The sequence below is a fragment of the Camelus ferus genome, chromosome 10, assembly GCF_009834535.1.
Source record: "Camelus ferus isolate YT-003-E chromosome 10, BCGSAC_Cfer_1.0, whole genome shotgun sequence".
Classification (NCBI taxonomy): Eukaryota; Metazoa; Chordata; class Mammalia; order Artiodactyla; family Camelidae; genus Camelus; species Camelus ferus.
In genome coordinates this window covers 48,724,496-48,742,680 of record NC_045705.1, presented here as the reverse complement: position 1 = coordinate 48,742,680, position 18,185 = coordinate 48,724,496, and the positions used below count along the sequence as shown (strand labels likewise).

The window sequence follows — 18,185 nt, the reverse complement described above, 5'->3', positions numbered from 1 at the left end:
ATAACTTCCTTAAAGCCAACAGCAGCTAATAGTAGAATTAGGTCTAAAATCCAAGTTCCCTACCTATAAAGGAACTGTTCCTCTCTAGAAAGTTAGGAATCTCAGAAAGTAAAATTAACTCCTCTAGGCTTCTTAGCAGCAAAATTCTGGATTATAGGCTTTGTTTTTTAAATCAAATGTCTTCTATTGCCAGAGATTTTAACACTGCATTAACATCACTAGACAGATCTTCCAGACAGAAAATAAATCAAATGTCTTCTAATTTCATTTTGCATGACCTAAGATAAAAATTGTACTGCTGTATCTACATACACAGCTCAGAGGAATAACTGAGGCAGCCTAAAGATTATGCTGGAGTGGGGCTGGGCAGAATAAGAAGAAATGATGGTTTGGGATTAAAATTTCCCTTTTGTTATTTTTGCAAAAATTCCCTACACTGAGACCACAGATGGTACTACTGCCATCTGCTGGACGGAAAGAAAAATCACTCATAAATTAATCTTACCACTATTGTTAGAAAGTGGTGGTTTCTTAGGTTTTAATCAGAATATCCAAGGTTGAATACTGAAATTTGTATTCTGAACCAAATCACCATGGATTCTCATGCAGGCAGTCTATACATTGGGGAATTACTATAAGGTTGTTATAGATAAGAGGTATTATTTCTCCTGTCACAAAATACAAGACAATTTAATTTGGAAAACATGATGACCACACATGATGACACAGTTGGAATCTCAGACTACTATTTACAGTTGAAGTTACTTAAGAAACAAAAACCCAATACATCAGCAGGTAAAACAATTTTATTTCACAGTTGTCTTTAAAACCACAAAGACACTATGTTCTCCATATAAAAACATTAGTACAGATAGCTATACTTTCTAGAAAATGATTATATAGACCCTCTTAAAGAAAAATGCACCCCATTGTATGGTTTCAGTAAAGTTGCTTGGAAAAAACTCACTTCTGGACTGATTGCTAAAACATACCATTCCACCATTCTGCATCTTTTGGTTCAAAGTATAGATTACTGTCCTCAGTATGTATTCCTGCATTCTTACATGTTTGATAATCCATATATAGACTGATCTATCATTTAATGTTCCATTGGTTCATCAGCCTTTTCTGCAGGTTCATCAGCAGGTTGAGCAGGCTTAAGAGAGGAAGGAAAAAGAAAATGTAAAAATGAACACTTGACCAACATATACTTTTAATCACAGATATTACATTATAAAAAATGTATAAAAAAAGGAGGAGATATTTTAGATATTCAATTTTAGTTCACTGTCCTGTTAAAATTTCTGAACAAGGTTTCTAAAATATAAGATATAATTTTACAGTTCTGAAAATCTAAGCATCACTGAACAATTCAGCATTTCATTATACTTTGACTTGCTCAAGAATAAAGGCTTTCCTTTTATTATCACTACTAGCCCTAAAATACAATCGGCACATTTTAGACATTCTTTTCCTCTTTAGCACTGATAAACACAGCAAAAATATAATCAAACAAACCGGCTGTGTGGCATTCTACTACATTCTTCCCAACAGCTCTGGTTCTTAAAAATAGTAATTAAATAATGCAAATCTTGCTTCTCCAAATAATACTAACAATATCCTTTCCAAGTTGGAAAAAAATTCATGTTGTAGACTAAATTTCTGTACAGGATACTTTCTTTTCAATTACACAGCTATCATATAAGCATTTATGAAGAGCAAATTTGTATTCTAAACATCCAACAAAAAAAGACCAGTGTTTAACTTGGATTCTTTTCTCAATATTTGTGAAAAGCCAACTTGGTTTCTAAAGCTGGTCCTCAATGAATTTTCTCTCTGTCCTCACTCCTGCAGAATCTTGGCTGGCCCTATGACTTACTTTAACAGAATACGCAGAAGTAACGCTGTGCAAGTTCTAGGCCTCAGCCTTAAGAATGCCTGGCAGGTTGCACTTCTGAGCTTTTAAATGTTTGCAACCTGTGACCTGCTACCCTGCTAGAGAGATTCTGGTGAAGGAAAGGCCCTGAGACTACATGAACAGAGGCCCAGCCATCCTAACAGAGAACACCCTTCAAGCTGTCCCTCGAAGATACTTAGCTAGAGTGAGTAAAGAAGACATGTAAGTAAAGCCATCTTGGATGTTCCAGCCCCAGCTCCTCAACTGACTGCATGTTTGAGAGACCCCAAGTGAGATAAGCAAAAGAACCATCTAGCTGAGCCTGTCAACCCACAGAATTGAGAAACTACAGTAGATAACCAAATCATCCTTTCTGTGTTTCTGGAGGTCACTAACCCCTTGGTATTTTACTGTACTCAGTTCTTAGTTTTCCTACTGCCATATGAATTATAAGCCTATCTCAATAATTAAAGAGAAAAATGGAAGATTTACACAGTTGTGGTAGGAACAGCAATTTACGACAGAACTAAAGCCTCTTGGTTAAATTAATTACATACCTGTGCCTTTCTCTGTGGTCTTTCTTCAAGACCTTCCAGGAATGGAGACACATCATCATCATCATAAATCGTAAACTCTAAGTCTTTACCAACAATTCCAATGGAAACATTCTGCAGGGGAGAAAAGATAGAAATTAAAAGTCAATAGAATTTAGGTTGGAAAAATGCTTATGATAAAATGTTGTGTGGAAAAATCAGAATAAAAATTTATATAGCACTTGATTGAGACTTAAATTTGCAACTTGGTTCATAATGGGAATGTGAAGACCAGTGTGAGGGAACAAACCACTTAGCTAGGAAGCAAGCCTAACTTCTAAGAAATACTCAAATTTGTTCCTTATGTAAGTTAAGACATGATGGTTCTTAGGGAAATAAGTTTTGAATTCTAAAGTGGTGAATTTGGTGGGAGCTTGGAACTAAGTTCTACATGGAAAAATTAAAGAGCAATTCTTAAAAATGTTCAGTGAATGCTAACCAGTGCAAAACAGTTGCCGTAAGATTAAAATTTTAGTGAAAACTTAGGACATTAAGGATACATAGGGCATTCTCTATGATTCAGTAAAAAATACGAAATCAGGAAGCCAGATACCTGAGCAAATTTTTCCAAGCTGTAAATGTTAACAGTCAGCTGTATACCCAAATTTTAAAAGATAGTCATATTGAAGTGATGGCATCATAGGTATTTTAAATAAAAACAGTTTAATCTACTTTCTTAATTTTTTGAAAGAATTATTATTTTAGTAATAGGAAAAATTGCTTAAAAAGATTATATAGGCTATAAAGTCTTCATATACATATTAAATATTAATTATCCAATCATCATAACAAAATGGATTTTATATTATGCTGACCAATACCACTTTAGTTAATGATAATTAACCTCAAGGCCTTTAGTGGTGCTTCCATTGTCCCATACGGGTCCCTAGATCATTCAGTCTCCCCCTCCTTGGACAACTCTTTCTATTCTCAACTGTCCTTGCAGCTCAAAACCTCACTCTATTTCACTGAGAAAATAGAAGCAATCAGATAAGAATATTTTCAAGCTCCCACAGTATCCACTCTTTCCTGTATCTGTCCCTAAGTTCTCTCCTTTTCTGTTACTGGGAATGAATAGTCCAATTTCCTCTCTAAGGCTTACCTTTTCAACTGTGTGCTATTTAAGGAAACTGGTCCAGCAGTTTTTCTGATTTTTAACCTATATAAGTGTTTTTCTTTATACTTCTTTATTCTTATAACCATGCAACCAACATGCTCTAATTTTTCCCATCTTAAAACAATTTAAACAAAAAATCCTTTTTTCACTAGTCTCTTCCAGCCACCACCCCATTTCTCTAGACCCACAACAGAAAATCTCCTCCAAAGAGCTGCCTCCAATTTCTCTTCTCTCATTTTCTCCTGATTCCATTCCTATCAGGCTTTTGCCCACTCATTCCATTAAGACTGTCTAGTCAAGTCCCAGAAACATGATTGCTAATCTAATGGTTAATTCTCAATCCACATCTTCCATGATCTATTGGCAATTTTTCATTCTCTTCTCTTTCAAAGACAGTTGCCCCCTCCCCCTCATCTGTGGGTTCTGCATCCTCAGATTCAACCAACCATGGAATAGAAATATTAGGTGGGGGGGGGGGACAAAAAATTCCAGAAAGCTCCAAAAAGCAGAAACTGAATTTGTTTTGCACTGGCAACTATTTACATAACATTTACATTTGCATTTACAACTATTTATATGCACTTACATTGTATCAGGTATAAAAGTAATCTAGAGATGACTTCAAGTACACAGGAGGATGTGCATAGGTTAAATGCGAACACTAAGCCATTTTATACAAGGGACTTGAGCATCCATGGATTTTGGTATCCAAGAGGGGTCCTGAAACTAATACTCCACAGATTCTGAGGAATGACTGTAGTTTGCTTTTAAGAATGCCTAATTTTCCAAGTTTTCCTCCTATCTCCCTGGTCATCTTTCTCAGTCCCTTTTGCTGACTCCTTTGCTACTTACCTCCCACTCTCTAAAGGGTAAGTGCCCCGGTCAAGTCTTCAAACTGCTTGTCTAACTATTCGATTCCTTTAGGAATCTAATCCAGGCCAATCTCTAAATGCCACTTCTACACAAAGACTCCAAAATTAGTAACTCCAGAATAGACCACTCTCCACCAAACTCTAAGGGGTGCAAATCTGATAACTGCTTACTCTGTATCACCAAATGGACAAACAAGAGGCATTTTCAATTCTGTATGTCCTAACTGCCTGATCTTCCTCCACAACCCCTATCCCAAAACCTGTTCCTCCAGCTCTCTTACCCATCTCAATAAATCATAAATCTGTCCTTCCTTTAATCAGGCCAAAAATCCTGAAGGCATTTTTTTTTAAAGCTCACACCCCCACAACCAATTTGTTAGCAAACTTTTAAAATTCTAATTTCAAAATATACCCAAAATTAAACCACTTCTCATCATCTCCAATTCTATGACTCTGCTCTGATCCGCCACAATCTCTCACCTGACTAACTGTAATAGCTTTAAGACTATTTCTATTTACCCATGCCCCTACTACAATCTGTTCTCAAAACAGCAACCAGTGACTCTTTTAAAACCTAAATCAAGGGGGAGGGTTTATCTCAGTGGTAGAGTGCATACCTAGTATACACGAAGTCCTGGGTTCAATACCCAGTACCTCCATTAAAAAATAAATAAACCTAACTACCTCCCCCCATTAAAAAAAAAAAAAAAAAAAAACCATAAAAAACAAAAGAAAACAAAAAACACCTAAATCAAATCATTGTATTCCTCTGCTCAAACTCTTAACAGCTCACTCAGAGTAAAATCCAAAATACCCACAATGGTTTATAGGACATAAACAATTTGGTCTCTATTACCTCTCTGACTTCATTCTTTCTCTTCCTCTTGATCCCTGACTCCAACACTAGTGGCCTTTTTGCTTTGAATATGAGGAACATTCTGGACTCAGAGCTTTTGTACTTATATTCCTTGGAAAAATACTGCTTCAGACATCTGAATGGCTCATACTCACTCACTTCCTTTAGATTTTTCCCTCAAATTTCACTTTCTCAATGAGGCTATCCTTGATCACTCTATTTTAAATTATACCCACCACACCCGCTTCCTACATCCTACTAGTCATTCTTTCTCCTCTTAATTTGTTTTGTTTTTTCAATAGCATTCATCACCTTCTAATATACCCTATAACTTACTTGTGGCTATATTGTCTATCTTCCCCCACTTGGATGTACGTTCCAGGAATGCAAAGATGTCTGTTATGTTTACTATACATTCTCAATGCCTAGTACCAGCATGTGGTAGGGGCTCAATTAGTATATTTGTTAACTGAATTAATAATACGAAGAGATTCCTACCTCTTGAAGAAATGAAGGACATTCTACATCAGACTTACTGGTTTTATTGCTTTATACAAAAAAGAAATGTTTAAAACTCATTTCAAAATCAGTCATTTAGTGAATAGCTTAGAGAGAAAGAACAAGCCAAGGCAACTATCTCCTAAATTAAAGAACTGTAAGTATACACACCTCTGTTACTTCATTTATGCAATAAATGATTAAACTGTAATGTCAGTATCTATAATTGGAAAACATGATATTACCTTTGTAGTTAGGTCCTGTTCTGCAGGAAGTGTCTCCCGTAAGGCACGCAGACCATGCTTAACCAGTTCATTCAAATTGCCTAAATGTAAAAAATTAACAATTCTTCCTTAGTTCCACTTTCATGCTAGGCTTCTTTTAGTTTTCAGGTCTATAATCTGAAACTATGGTTTTAGTCATATACTAAATATATCATAATAAAAAAAGTTAAAAAATTTAATATTTAGCCATAAAATCTTCTAATAGTAATCAATAACATTGTTATTATTTTATTTAATGAGAGGATACATGATTTTTGTTATTAAATTTGACTTTTTCTTCTGCTAAGCCAAATCACAATCCTGATTCACAAATGATACAGCTCAAAGTTTTGTAGAATGCATTCTGTGGAATGCCAGTCAATGTATTTGCTCTTTATAAAAGGAATCTCCAACTCCTTTTATGTGGCCAGTATTACTCTGATACCAAAACCACACAAAGACATCATAAGAAAGTAAAACTACGGATCACTACCCTTATGAATACATACACAAAAAACCCTCAACAAAATACCAACAAACAAAATACCATAAACACAGCAACATTTATGTTTACATAAACATTTTATATAATTAATTTATACTATATACAATGACCAAGAGAGATTTATCCCAGGAATGCAAGCTGGTTTAACATTCAAAAGCCAATCAATATAATACATCACAATAGAATGAAGGGGAGAAAAAAACATATGATTACCTCAACAGATGCATAAAAAGCATGTGTTAAAATCCAAGGCCCTTGCATAAGCAAAGCACTTGAAAACCTCCCCTATCACCTCATCTTTCACCTTTTACCCCATAGCTACACTGATTTCTTACTTGTTTGCATTACTTAATGCAGAAATGTCTGTGGGACTAAAAATAAGAATCACAGAAAACTAGAAGTTGTAAACAGAACTTACAACTGGTAACTAGTAAAGTGGCTCTCAATTCTGGCTGGGGCACTCTTACTTCAGACCAATTGAATAAAGAATCTCAAGGTCAGGGACACATGGTTGTGTTTTGAAAAAGTTCTACTGGTGATTGAAACTACTTTGGTAGCCAGAGAAAGTTAAAAACTAGTATATAACAGAAATAATAAACACTTCAGGGGCTTAATTTTTCAAAAAATTCTTTCTGTAAAGCTGACAGTTTTCTTCATTTAAGATACTGTGTTTATTCACCATATAAAGACTTCACTTACACTCCATAAACTCTGACATATGTCTCTCCAAGTAAGTACGAGCTGATTGAGAACGGGCTCCAATAGACATAGCTCTGCAGTCAAAATAGTTAGCAGACGGACAGGTTTGGAAAATGTGAGGGCCCATATCCTATAAACAGAAGGAAAATATAGTACATAATTCTTGACTTTGAGCTAAAAATTAGAAGATTTCTAGTCAGTTTTAAAAAATCATTAAAGTATAACAATATTCTATGAACTTACATCATAACCAGCAATAAGCAGCCCAACACCATATGGTCTCCGGCCGTATCGTTGCGTTGGTATCTGGGTTTCTTAAACTAGTTAAAGAAGCCTGTTCTAACAAGGAATAAAGTACTATCTTTATTTTCAAATTAAACATTATTAACAAAGAGTGCTGGTTTCTTAATTGCTGCACAGTCAGCCACAGGAATAAGAAAATAAAACAGAGAAATATTTCTTTGGCCTAGTATTAAAAAATGTTTGACTATCCACCAAACCCAAAAGTGAGCGCTAGCAAAATGACCTCCTCTGATGTAGACAATCTCATTCATTTTGGATACAAGGGCAAGGATTTTTTTGGAATATCAAGAATCACCAATAAAAAACTTTAAATCTCCTCTACAAATGGTACTTAGTTCTTCTGAAATTTTGGCTATCTATATATGGAAAGTATCAATTGTTTATCTATAAGGGCTGATAAAAAAGCAACCCAATTCCTTATTTAGAACCCATTCTTCCATGGTAAAACTTCTCCCAACTCTCCTAAATTTTAAACATTCTGTTGTTGAAAAGCGACTAACTTTATAGTTTTCACCATCTTACCTATGTTATGTATTATCATATTCCTAATAAGTAACATAAGGATTAAGTATCAAAATGCTTTAAAGTCTACAGCCAAAATTGCTAAAATAAATGCATAAATAAAAAGGATACTGCTTCCAATTAGAGATACAAGACGAGACACAGGAAGAGGTCTGTCAAATACAAATCTGGAATCCAAACACTCCTGGCGCATAAAATTACTAAAAAAACAAAACAAACAAGAAAAATCAGTAATTTCAAATCAGAGTTATTCTAATCTAAATAAAGTAATTCGATTTCTTTTTGCTTTCTTCCAGACATTTACATGAATTACACCCATATAAGGGAACCATAAAGACCTGGCCACAACGATGCATTTTTATACTAACTCTCCTTCTAAATTTAAAGCATTCTGTTATTGAAAAGTGACTAACCTTAAACTTACCATACTCTTACCTATGTTTATGACTAAAATGTTCCTTAGCTCTAGATTAACCTTTGTCTTAGAGCACTTTATGGAGAAGGCTGAGCAAGAGAAAAAGAGCAGTCTCTCTTCTTTCACCCTTCCCACTGTCCACAAGACTGTCTTAATTCCATGTCTTGAACTAGCAAAAAGAATAACTACTATGCTTTTTTCTTGAAAGCTGACAAAAATTTCCCTAACAGAGCAATTACAAGAAACAGAATCCACACTAGGACATTGTTAACATGCTCCTGCCAAAGTTACGTCTATCCATAAGCAGCACTCTAGAGGAGATACTGGACACTAGACTGTTGAGTCTCACTGTTAAACCTGACAAGACTGAAGCAAGTATAACACTGGGGAAAAGAAAATTCATGCCTAACTATTAAAGCCAAGAGGATAAACAAGAAATGGATATGCACTTTTATGTTGCTTTGTATTGTTTATGTGCATGTCACATCTGATGATCAAATGTTGGCTGCAGGAACCAAGCTGCTTGTTCACTACTTTCATTTAAGTCCATTTCCCAAGGCTGTCTAAAGCTGCGTTGCCCAATATGGCAGGTACTAATCACATGTGAATAGTGAGAACTGAAAAAGTGTCTAATCTGAATTGAGATGTACCATAAGCATAAAATGCATATGAAATTTCAAAGACTTAGTAAAAAAACAATGCAAAATATCTCATTAATAAAGTTTTTATATTGATTACATATGATGTGACAATATTTTGGATAGGTCGGGTTAAATAAAATGTTTGACAACGCAACATATTTTACACTTCCAACAGCTGAAAAAAACCAATAATGCCATCATTATACTGCTGACCTAAGAGAGCAGAGAGCTCATCAGATAACTTGAAAATTTTAAACATTAATATTATTGTTTGTCGTTAGTGTTTATATTCTTTCTTTCCTAATTAAATCACAGAATTAAGAGATTTCTTCAGCTAACTACCTCCCACCTCCCAATACACACACTTCCAGGTTACCTGAAAGACACTGTATTAAATGCTATAGTTATAGACATACTACTAGATTTTAAGTTCCTAGAAGATGAGCTCTGTCTGATTCACCTCTGTATACCTTGCAGTATCCAGCATTAAGCTTTACAAAACAAAAAAAGTCAAATACTGATGTATTAAAGAAAGGAAGGGTAGTTCAGCTGATCCTTAGAAACCTAACAAAAGTGTCAAATTCTTATTAGACATAACATCAACAATATACACTGTTAACAAGTATCACATTATTCAATGACTTCTCAAAACCATCAATATTAATATGGTTAATTCTGTTAGTTACTACTACAGGGATCAAGAAATGGAATACTTAGTACCTAAGCCTAAATCCACTAAGGTATTCACAATTTTAACTAATAAACACTCTGGCAGACAACTTCCTAAAATATCTGGATCTTTTTAAAAAATGCAATCAATTTATGAATCAAAAGGGATCTTTCTCTTGTTTTTCATGATCATACTCACCATAAAAGTCTAGCATCAGCAGTAAGCCCCGCAATTGAGATACCAATATGGTTATCAACATGGAGAATTTTTTTCTGATGAGCTGCAAGTTCTGACTGCGCTCTCTAAATAGAGATATTTTAAAGACATAAGAACAAGTTTACAATTTTATTTTCTATAAAGTGAAACTTACATTTGATAGTTGTTTTCTAAAGGAGGAAGATATGTTTATTGCTTTACTTACCTTCAATGCAACTAACACTGCATGAGTTTTTGACTTCAGACCAACTGTGGCTGAACCTTGTTTGACAGCTTCCATTGCATATTCAATTTGGTGAATCCTGCCCTAAAAAGAAGAAAAACAACACACCTTACAGTCATCACACAAGACCCTTTTCTATACTTAAAATCAACTTAGATATCCTAAATCTCAAGTCAGCATAGTTAAATCTCAAATGCTGTTTTTTTTTAAACTAGTAAATTTACTTTAATGATAAATAATTTAGGTTTCAGGAATGTCTAAAATGATTATATTCCATTTTCTCATAGCCTACAATCCCATAAGTTTCTAAACACACTGCAGCCACCAAAAGCCACTTCATAGAAACAGTATAAAACATTTCACCTGAGGGCTCCAAACAGTAACATCATTGTCATATTGGTTGCGAAACTGAAAGTAAATGAAAAAAGATGATTAATACAAGAACATTACAAATCCCAAATCTTCACAAGCTCTATCATTAGAAAATGGTCTCTGGTCTGCTTCCATCCAACATTAATGAAAGGCTGTTATTGCAGACTCATTGGAAGATTACTACCATACTTAGTAGCAAGCCAGTTTTACATTTCCAGGGAGCTAGTAGGGCAAGGGAGAACAGATCAAGATGGACAGGGAGCTAGTGGGGCAAGGCAGAGCAGATCTAGATGGGACCTATCTTCCCAACTTCCAATTCTACCACTGTCCATAGCTCTCACTTTCCGTTCAGTCAACTGCTAAAGTTTCTATGTGTCCGTATCTTCTACCTATCTCTGCTTATGCTCTTCCCTTACACTAGGCCCTAATAAATGGTCAAAAGCATTCCTTTGCCTTAAACTAGCTCAAATGACTATCTCTTCAAGTCTTCTCCATCTTTTCTTCCAAAATCCCAACACATATTCCCAACAGTTTTTTAACAACATGTCCCTTTCTACCTTACATTATGATTAGGGACATATCTGATTTATCTTTGAACCTTCACTGCACTTAAAATAGTGCCTTTAAAATACTTACATTTAATGAATAAACACATGAATGTTCTCAGAAGTTAGAGGTAGACTCAAATAACCACAGCGACAGATCCATTACTGCTTTAAAGACGGTATTAAAACAAGTCTACCAGCACAATACTTAGAACAATCACGAGGATGAGAAGGCTGACTGCCGGAATGGCAGACATAGGACTGGAGCCCTGAACTCCGTGCTGTAACCATGATTCCATCACTTCTATCAGCCTCGATTTACTCAGTTGTAAAACTAGGTGGCTGGACAAAGTGATTGAAAAGGGCCTTTTCTGATCGAGCGCTCAAGGAGAGATATTAGACAGACCCACCAGGAAAATGAACGCGGTCCAGGAACCCAATCCCTGAGGTCAAGTCCCCACTTGGCAGTACAGGGAGATCTCGAGTCAAGTCCCTGTTTCTCCTCTTTCTTCCACACAGAGCACTAGGGGCCTCTCTGGACAGCTCGGAATCTACTCCACTGAAGGAACGTGAGGGGCGAACTCGGCCAGTAGACCAAGGAGGTACTGTTCAAGGCCGGGTGGAAAGTGAAACAAACCCCGGAGAAAGGCCGTACCGACAACCGACCTCCCCTGTCCCGGCCAGGCCGGAGATGCTGAATCACTGCCGGAACCCTCCCGTCGGCTGAGGTTCCCATGCCCCGTAGCCCCAGGCCGCTCTAAAGATGACAGGGGAGGCGGCTCGCCAAGCCCCAGCCAGCCGACCTCTGCCCAACCCAGCCTGAGCTCTGAATCCAACGCACCATGGTTCCGGCGCGAACCTGGCTGCGGCCTCCTGCGAACCGGCGGATCAAGGAGCGCTGCCGAAACTACCGCTCGGCGATCTACAGAGAAGTCTGCGGGACTTTGACGGCGGCTGCGCAGGGTAGAGCAGTCTATTCCAGAGATATCGATAGGCTTCCAGAGCTTCCCCGCCCTCAAAGCTCTCCACGGGCTCCGGAGTGGGCGGGGCCTCGGAGGATGAAGGAACTGAGATTGGCGGGAAACCTTGCGCCAGGCAAGCCTGAGGCAGCTAAGAGCTGCTGGCGGCTGCTACCAAGTCATCTTTCTTGGAACCTCAATGAAGTTACCTGTGTGTTGCAGATTCCCGCCAGTGTCTCACTTGCCCGGCCGGATGCACCTGAGACTCCCGGTGATCGAGTGTGCGCTCGGCTCAGCCCCCTCTCCTTCAGCGTCCTCAGAGATTTGGGGTGTTGTGTAGTGTGAGAAGAACGGGACAGCAAGGAAGGCCACAAATAGTGGTCCGTTTCTGTGTATCAACCATACCCTTTCTTGAGTATCTTGTTTGTGGACAAGTTTTTTTCCCCCTTTGGAATCCTTTTCCTTTCTTGGATAACACGTCTTTCAGAGCTTCGTTGTCATTGATCACTCTTAATCATTATTGTTGGTTCCCCTCATCAGACTTTGAACTCTTGAGGGCACTAATGTCTTTCTGTGTCTCCAAAGCCAAGCACGATGCCTGAAAGATGAGACGACTAAGGTAAAAAGTGGACATATCCTTCCGAAGCACGTATTTTCTCTTTTGTGAGAATTACATGAATTACATGAATTAGTTGAGGACAGCTCTGCAAACAGCTGCTAACCAAACATTTACCGACTGCCAATGATGACATATTTTCTTTATAAAGAAGAAAGGATGAGTACCTAGACTCAGGTAAGGTAAGAGTTGAAAGAGTCCTTAAGGAGCTAAACTTTGCAGATGTAGTAAGAAACTCAGATCACTTAAATGATTTGCTCAAGTTCTGAGCAATTTAGTATCACATTCTTTTTTAAAAAGAATTTTGAACTTTTTTTCGTGTTAAATATTTTCTAGGTTAAACACGACTTCTTAGTATTATAAATAGTATTATAAATATATGATATTTTATTTACCAAATCCTTATTGTTTAATATTTAGGTTACCCCCTTCCCAAGCAACTCATTTATGCTTGACATATTTTTTGTGTGTACACCTATACTCCTCTCTTTAGAATAAATTCCTGAAAATGGAATTGTAGGGTCAAATGAAATGGATATTTCCAAAGCTTTTATAAAAAGTGCTAAATTGCTCTCCAGAAATGTTTTACCAAAATATATTCTCAGCGGTAGTGTATGAAAGTGCCCCCCTTCTTAAATTCACCAATATTGGTTGGTGTCATTTTTCAAAATCACTGTTAACTTAGTGGATTAAATTAACTGGATTGTTCTCTTTAGTTTTCCCAGCACCTAACATAATGCATAGAACATATTAAGAACTTAATAGAGTTAAATGAATGAATAATGAATATTGAATGAATGATTAAATGATCATTTAAAATATTATATAGTACATAAACATTTTGACAATTCTTTTCTACATATCTGTATATTCACATGCCTCACACATATGTATTATAAATATATAACTTTTTAAACAAGTAAAGTCATATTAAACTGTTTTATACTAGACTTAAAAAGTTATAGCCATCTTTGCATGTCTATAAGTAATAATCTATATTATTTAAAATAGTTGCATAGTATTCTATTGTGTAGAAATTCAATAATTTACTTAACTATGGGTGGGCAATTAGATTATTTCCAATTTTTCTATTATAAAAATACTATAATAAATATTCTTGTACATGCACACACTTTTTTGTACTTTCCTAATTACCTCCTTATGATGAATTCATAGAAATAGAATTGCAGGTTTAAGGGAACCCACATTTTCAATTATGATAAATATGACTAAATGGCAAAAAAAAAGAGAAAAGTTATATCAATATATTTTCTAGAGTTCATGAGAGTCCACTTTCTTTATACCTTCACCAACACTGGATAGTATACATACTTTTTTCCTATGTCAAGTTGATAGGCAGAGAAAGAAAAAAAACCTCTTGCTTTAATTTTAGTTATATTTTTTGATTACTGGTAAGAAATATCTTTTCATGTATTTCTTGGCTGTTTCTGTTACGTTAGTGAATTACCACTTCATTCCCTTTCTTAATTTATTTTTGTGTTAATTATTTTCTCATTGATTTGTAGGAGCTCCCTGCCATTAGGGATGTAAACCTCTTATTACTGGATTAGTTTTACAGAAGTAGCCTGATACAAAGGAAAAAAAAAAAGCCCACTGAAGCTAGCTAAAGTAAATGTTGAAGAGTGGGAGTGGGGATATTGGAAATATGTAACAGAGAATCACACAAACAACCAAGGATAGAAAATTTTGACTTTTTTATTAACTGAAGTAGTCCTACTGCCTGAAACAAAGCCTGTCATTATAGTAGGCACTCACTAAACATTCACTGAATGAATGAATGAATGAATGATCGATCTGTCACTCTAAAACCTGTCCTTTTGATTATTATCTCTTAAGCAAATATCTGGGGCTTTGTTATATATCCCTTATTCACAATAATTGACTAGGCTCATCAGAGTGGTTCTTATCAAAGCTCCACTTGTCAACCATCACAAGGGGCATTTGGTTGGCCTTTTTGAGAAAACTGAAGGTCTCAAGCACTTACTAAAGTGTTTATATCATTTTCAGGTACTCTATGCATGTTTAGGAGATTTGGCTCAGGGTACATCTTGGTCCCTTTTGTAGAAAGACTGGGTCGGCAAATGTAGCATTACTTTTTAAATTTAAAGATCATTGGTAATGTCAGGCTTTTTTAGAATCAAATAAAAATAAATTCTAAATAAAAGTCAAGTTGAAAATTTTTTTCCCATAGATAAATCTCATTGTGTTACTCTGTTCAGCAACACTAATTGGGATGTTGAACAAATGAGATGTGTAGGGTGTAACTGCAAATAACTTTCCTACCACATGTTTTTGGGGTTTTTTTTTGAAAATTCTTTTAATTCAGAAGTAAAATGGAATATATTCAGCTTACCAGTTAAATTGGTTAGTTTATCTGCATTGTTAAGGAATAATGTACATAGACGATTTTTACATCTTTTTTACATTTTTATATATTATTGACATTTACTTCTAAAAAATTGCTTTTCATTTTGAGATTCTATTTCTATGAATTTATCCTAAAGAATACTTTGCAAGAGAGCAGAGGTAAAGAATGATAATCATAGCATCTTTTGTAAGATAGACAACCCAAATGTCCATTCTTGCCTGCTCTGTGAATGAAATATGGCACAAATATCATGACTCTTCTGTCATTCAAGTAAAAAAAAAATGTTAACTAGTCAATTCAACAGTCTCAGGTTACTAGTTAATAAGGCAAAGCCCTTTCCCCCCTCCACCAGCTTAAGCCTGCCATGGCAAAAAGGGAATGGTTGACACTCTCTCTGTCTCGGCCTAAAATTTCTCTCCTAATGCCCTCTCCACCACCACCACAAACTGAGTTGCCTTACTTCTCCCAAGTTGAAATAGAGAAAAGGGCAAGAGAGTTCTTAATGTGCCTAGTACAGTTCTTTGATTAGTGGTTGATGCTCTTTGAGCTTAGCAGGTGTTCACACTTGACTCATTACTTTATGGGTTCTTTGGAAATGCCTTCATCTCCAATGAGCAAAAGCTCAATCTCTCACTTGCACTTGGGTAAATATGTGTCATCTGGTTTTAAGCTCAATCTCGTTGCTAGCATCTGTGGTATACAACTCCAGCTTCTTTCTATAGAAATATCCTCATATTTTTACTTGACCCTCTCCAGTAGCCCATATCCGACCCAAAGAAACTCACAGAATGGCTTTGCTTTATACCTCTGGGAGTACAGACTTTGACCAAACTTAAAACTCATCTTTACAGTTAGCCAACCAAAATTTCTTGCTGCCTAGATTCCACTAGAATCTTAGCTCCATGAAGGCAGAAGATTTTCATCTATTTTTTTCACCTTAACAGTCACCTGTGCCTAGAATAGTGCTTATACTTAATAACTGCTATATAAATATTGAATGAGTGAATTGCTCAGGTATGAGCCAGACACTAATCCACTGTGATTCCCCCAGTTTAGGGGTCCTACATATAATTTCCATTAAAGCCTCTCTTACAGGGGAGGGTATAGCTCAAAGTGGAAGAGCACATGCTTAGCATGCATGAGGTTCTGGGTTCAATTCCCAGTACCTCCTCTAAAAAGTAAATAAATAAACCTAAGTACCTCCCTCCCCCACAAAACAAAATGAATAAATAAAGCCTCTCTCCCTAGGCATGAAGTGAGGAAGTGGAAAAAAGCAGCCCCCTCCTTTTTAAAATTTCTACTTTTGGTGGTCTTCCACTTTACTGTGGGAAGTAGGAGTAGTTGGCACATTCTTAGAGCTTCAGCCAAAACTGAAACAGGCTGAGTTCCATTTTAATGTCCTGCTTCAGACATATAACAATAGTACTTATTTGTTTACAGGTTGTCTCCATCTTAAATCATGAGCCCCCGGAGGGACTGTGTTATATTTCTCTTTGTACATGTATCTAATATATTCTACAAGCTGGGTACTTGATAAAGTTCAGAATTGGTGGATGCATGAGTACTTTAGCAGTGGTAGTTATTCCAAATATATTGCATAGTACCCAAAGATTGAAGTCCAGAACTCTGTTTCTAGTGTTCCTCTAATAGAAATCTTTAAATTTGGAAATATTTATGGCAAAATTACAGCATTGCTTGCATTGTCGCTATGCTAGATATTCTCTGCTGCCCGTATAGATCCACTTCACCCTTTACGGATTACATCAGCAAGTTCCCTTCCCCTCTGGCTTCTGTTTGAGCTCAGTTGATGGAAGACACTAGCTTGAGATTAGAAGGCTGGAGAGAGAGATCAGTGTATTTATTACCATTTCTCCCTCCACATTGGCCACAGGTTGGCAGTGGTGCTACTTCAGTTCTTGCTGTTTCCCTGCTCATCTGATTATACTCTGTTCAGTTGCCCCTTTTGAGTATGCCATCTGTTTCTTGCTGGAACCCTGACAGATACAATAATATTTTCACTTTTTACAGTGTGCAGAAGGCATACAACACTCTTTTAATGTGAGAAAAATCTGTTCTCTTTTCTTGAAGTTTAGCTTATATTATACTTCTAGGCACATTAATATCAGTAATTCTGAAATAGCTGGAAAATAGAATCTAAGATTATGATATATGTTCTTTCCTGTTTTCTACCTGCTCAATTATGCAGGGAAAAAAGTCAGCTTACAGTTGGTTTTATATTTTTCCAATTATAAAAGGAATACACATTTATTTTAATTTTTTCAAATGTAGACAGTATGAAAAAATAGTCCCATAAATCCATTAGGTAGTGAAAATTACTGTTAGAATTTTAGTTATTTTTTCTTACAATAATATCTATCAAAGAAGGGAGGGAAATTATCCTGAGAATATATTTTCCAATATTTATAATATGTAGTACATTGTCTTTTTGTGCATATGCATATTGTAAAGTGTGACTCTTTCCATAGAAAGAAATACTGCATTTCTTTAGATCAGCATGAACCTAACCCTGAGTTCCCATCCTGCCATGCTTGTGGGAAAGTCATTCTCAGTTATTATTGAGCATTTCCTCTCCATCCAGGATTGCACAAAGTTTATAGGGTCTTAATTATTGTGGAACTACTTGGAATTACCTCAGATTATTTTGTTGTCCATCCACATTGATTTACTGCTGAGATTCCATTTTGTGCCATCTTCTCTTCAGGTCTGATGACTGCAATATTCCTTTACCACCCTGAGAACTCAAGAATCTGGAATCAAGTGAGTCAATTTGGCAGCCAGTGCACCCAGGTGCAGCCTTCCTGTCTGAGGTTTTGCCACCATCCTGGGCTCTGTCACAGAGCAAGACAGGAATCTTAGCTGTTCATTCAACTTTTGGGCTTCAGACTTCTAAATCTTGAGGACTCTCTCTTCCTCCCTCAAAGGCATTCCTTTCCTTTTTCCCTCTTCTCATTTCAAAAGACAGGAAGAGCCTAGGTTGTCTCCAAGCAGCTTTT

General features: G+C 36.3%; 1 protein-coding gene and 1 long non-coding RNA gene across 2 annotated transcripts; one reads left to right on the top strand and one right to left on the bottom strand.

Annotated features, from left to right (window-relative positions):
• Window positions 1-788: 788 nt before the first annotated feature.
• PSMA1 (proteasome 20S subunit alpha 1) lies at window positions 789-12,163 on the bottom strand. Its single transcript, XM_006191825.2, has 10 exons — window positions 12,049-12,163; window positions 10,654-10,698; window positions 10,273-10,374; window positions 10,050-10,153; window positions 8,237-8,325; window positions 7,544-7,614; window positions 7,301-7,430; window positions 6,079-6,158; window positions 2,455-2,565; window positions 789-1,156 (listed from the first exon to the last, which is right to left on the bottom strand). The coding sequence occupies exons 1-10, from the start codon at window positions 12,049-12,051 to the stop codon at window positions 1,100-1,102; spliced, it is 792 nt and encodes a 263-aa protein (XP_006191887.1). The 5' UTR covers window positions 12,052-12,163; the 3' UTR covers window positions 789-1,099.
• LOC116666435 lies at window positions 2,863-16,297 on the top strand. Its single transcript, XR_004323282.1, has 3 exons — window positions 2,863-2,941; window positions 14,326-14,329; window positions 16,286-16,297. It is a non-coding gene; the product is annotated as an uncharacterized LOC116666435 (long non-coding RNA).
• Window positions 16,298-18,185: the final 1,888 nt, after the last annotated feature.

Coding starts and splice junctions, on each gene's coding strand:
- PSMA1 (XM_006191825.2), bottom strand. Junction 10,375..10,653: donor TTACTGTTTGGAGCCCTCAG/GTGAAATGTTTT, acceptor TCTTCTTTTTAG/GGCAGGATTCACCAAATTGA. Junction 10,154..10,272: donor CAGTGTTAGTTGCATTGAAG/GTAAGTAAAGCA, acceptor ATCTCTATTTAG/AGAGCGCAGTCAGAACTTGC.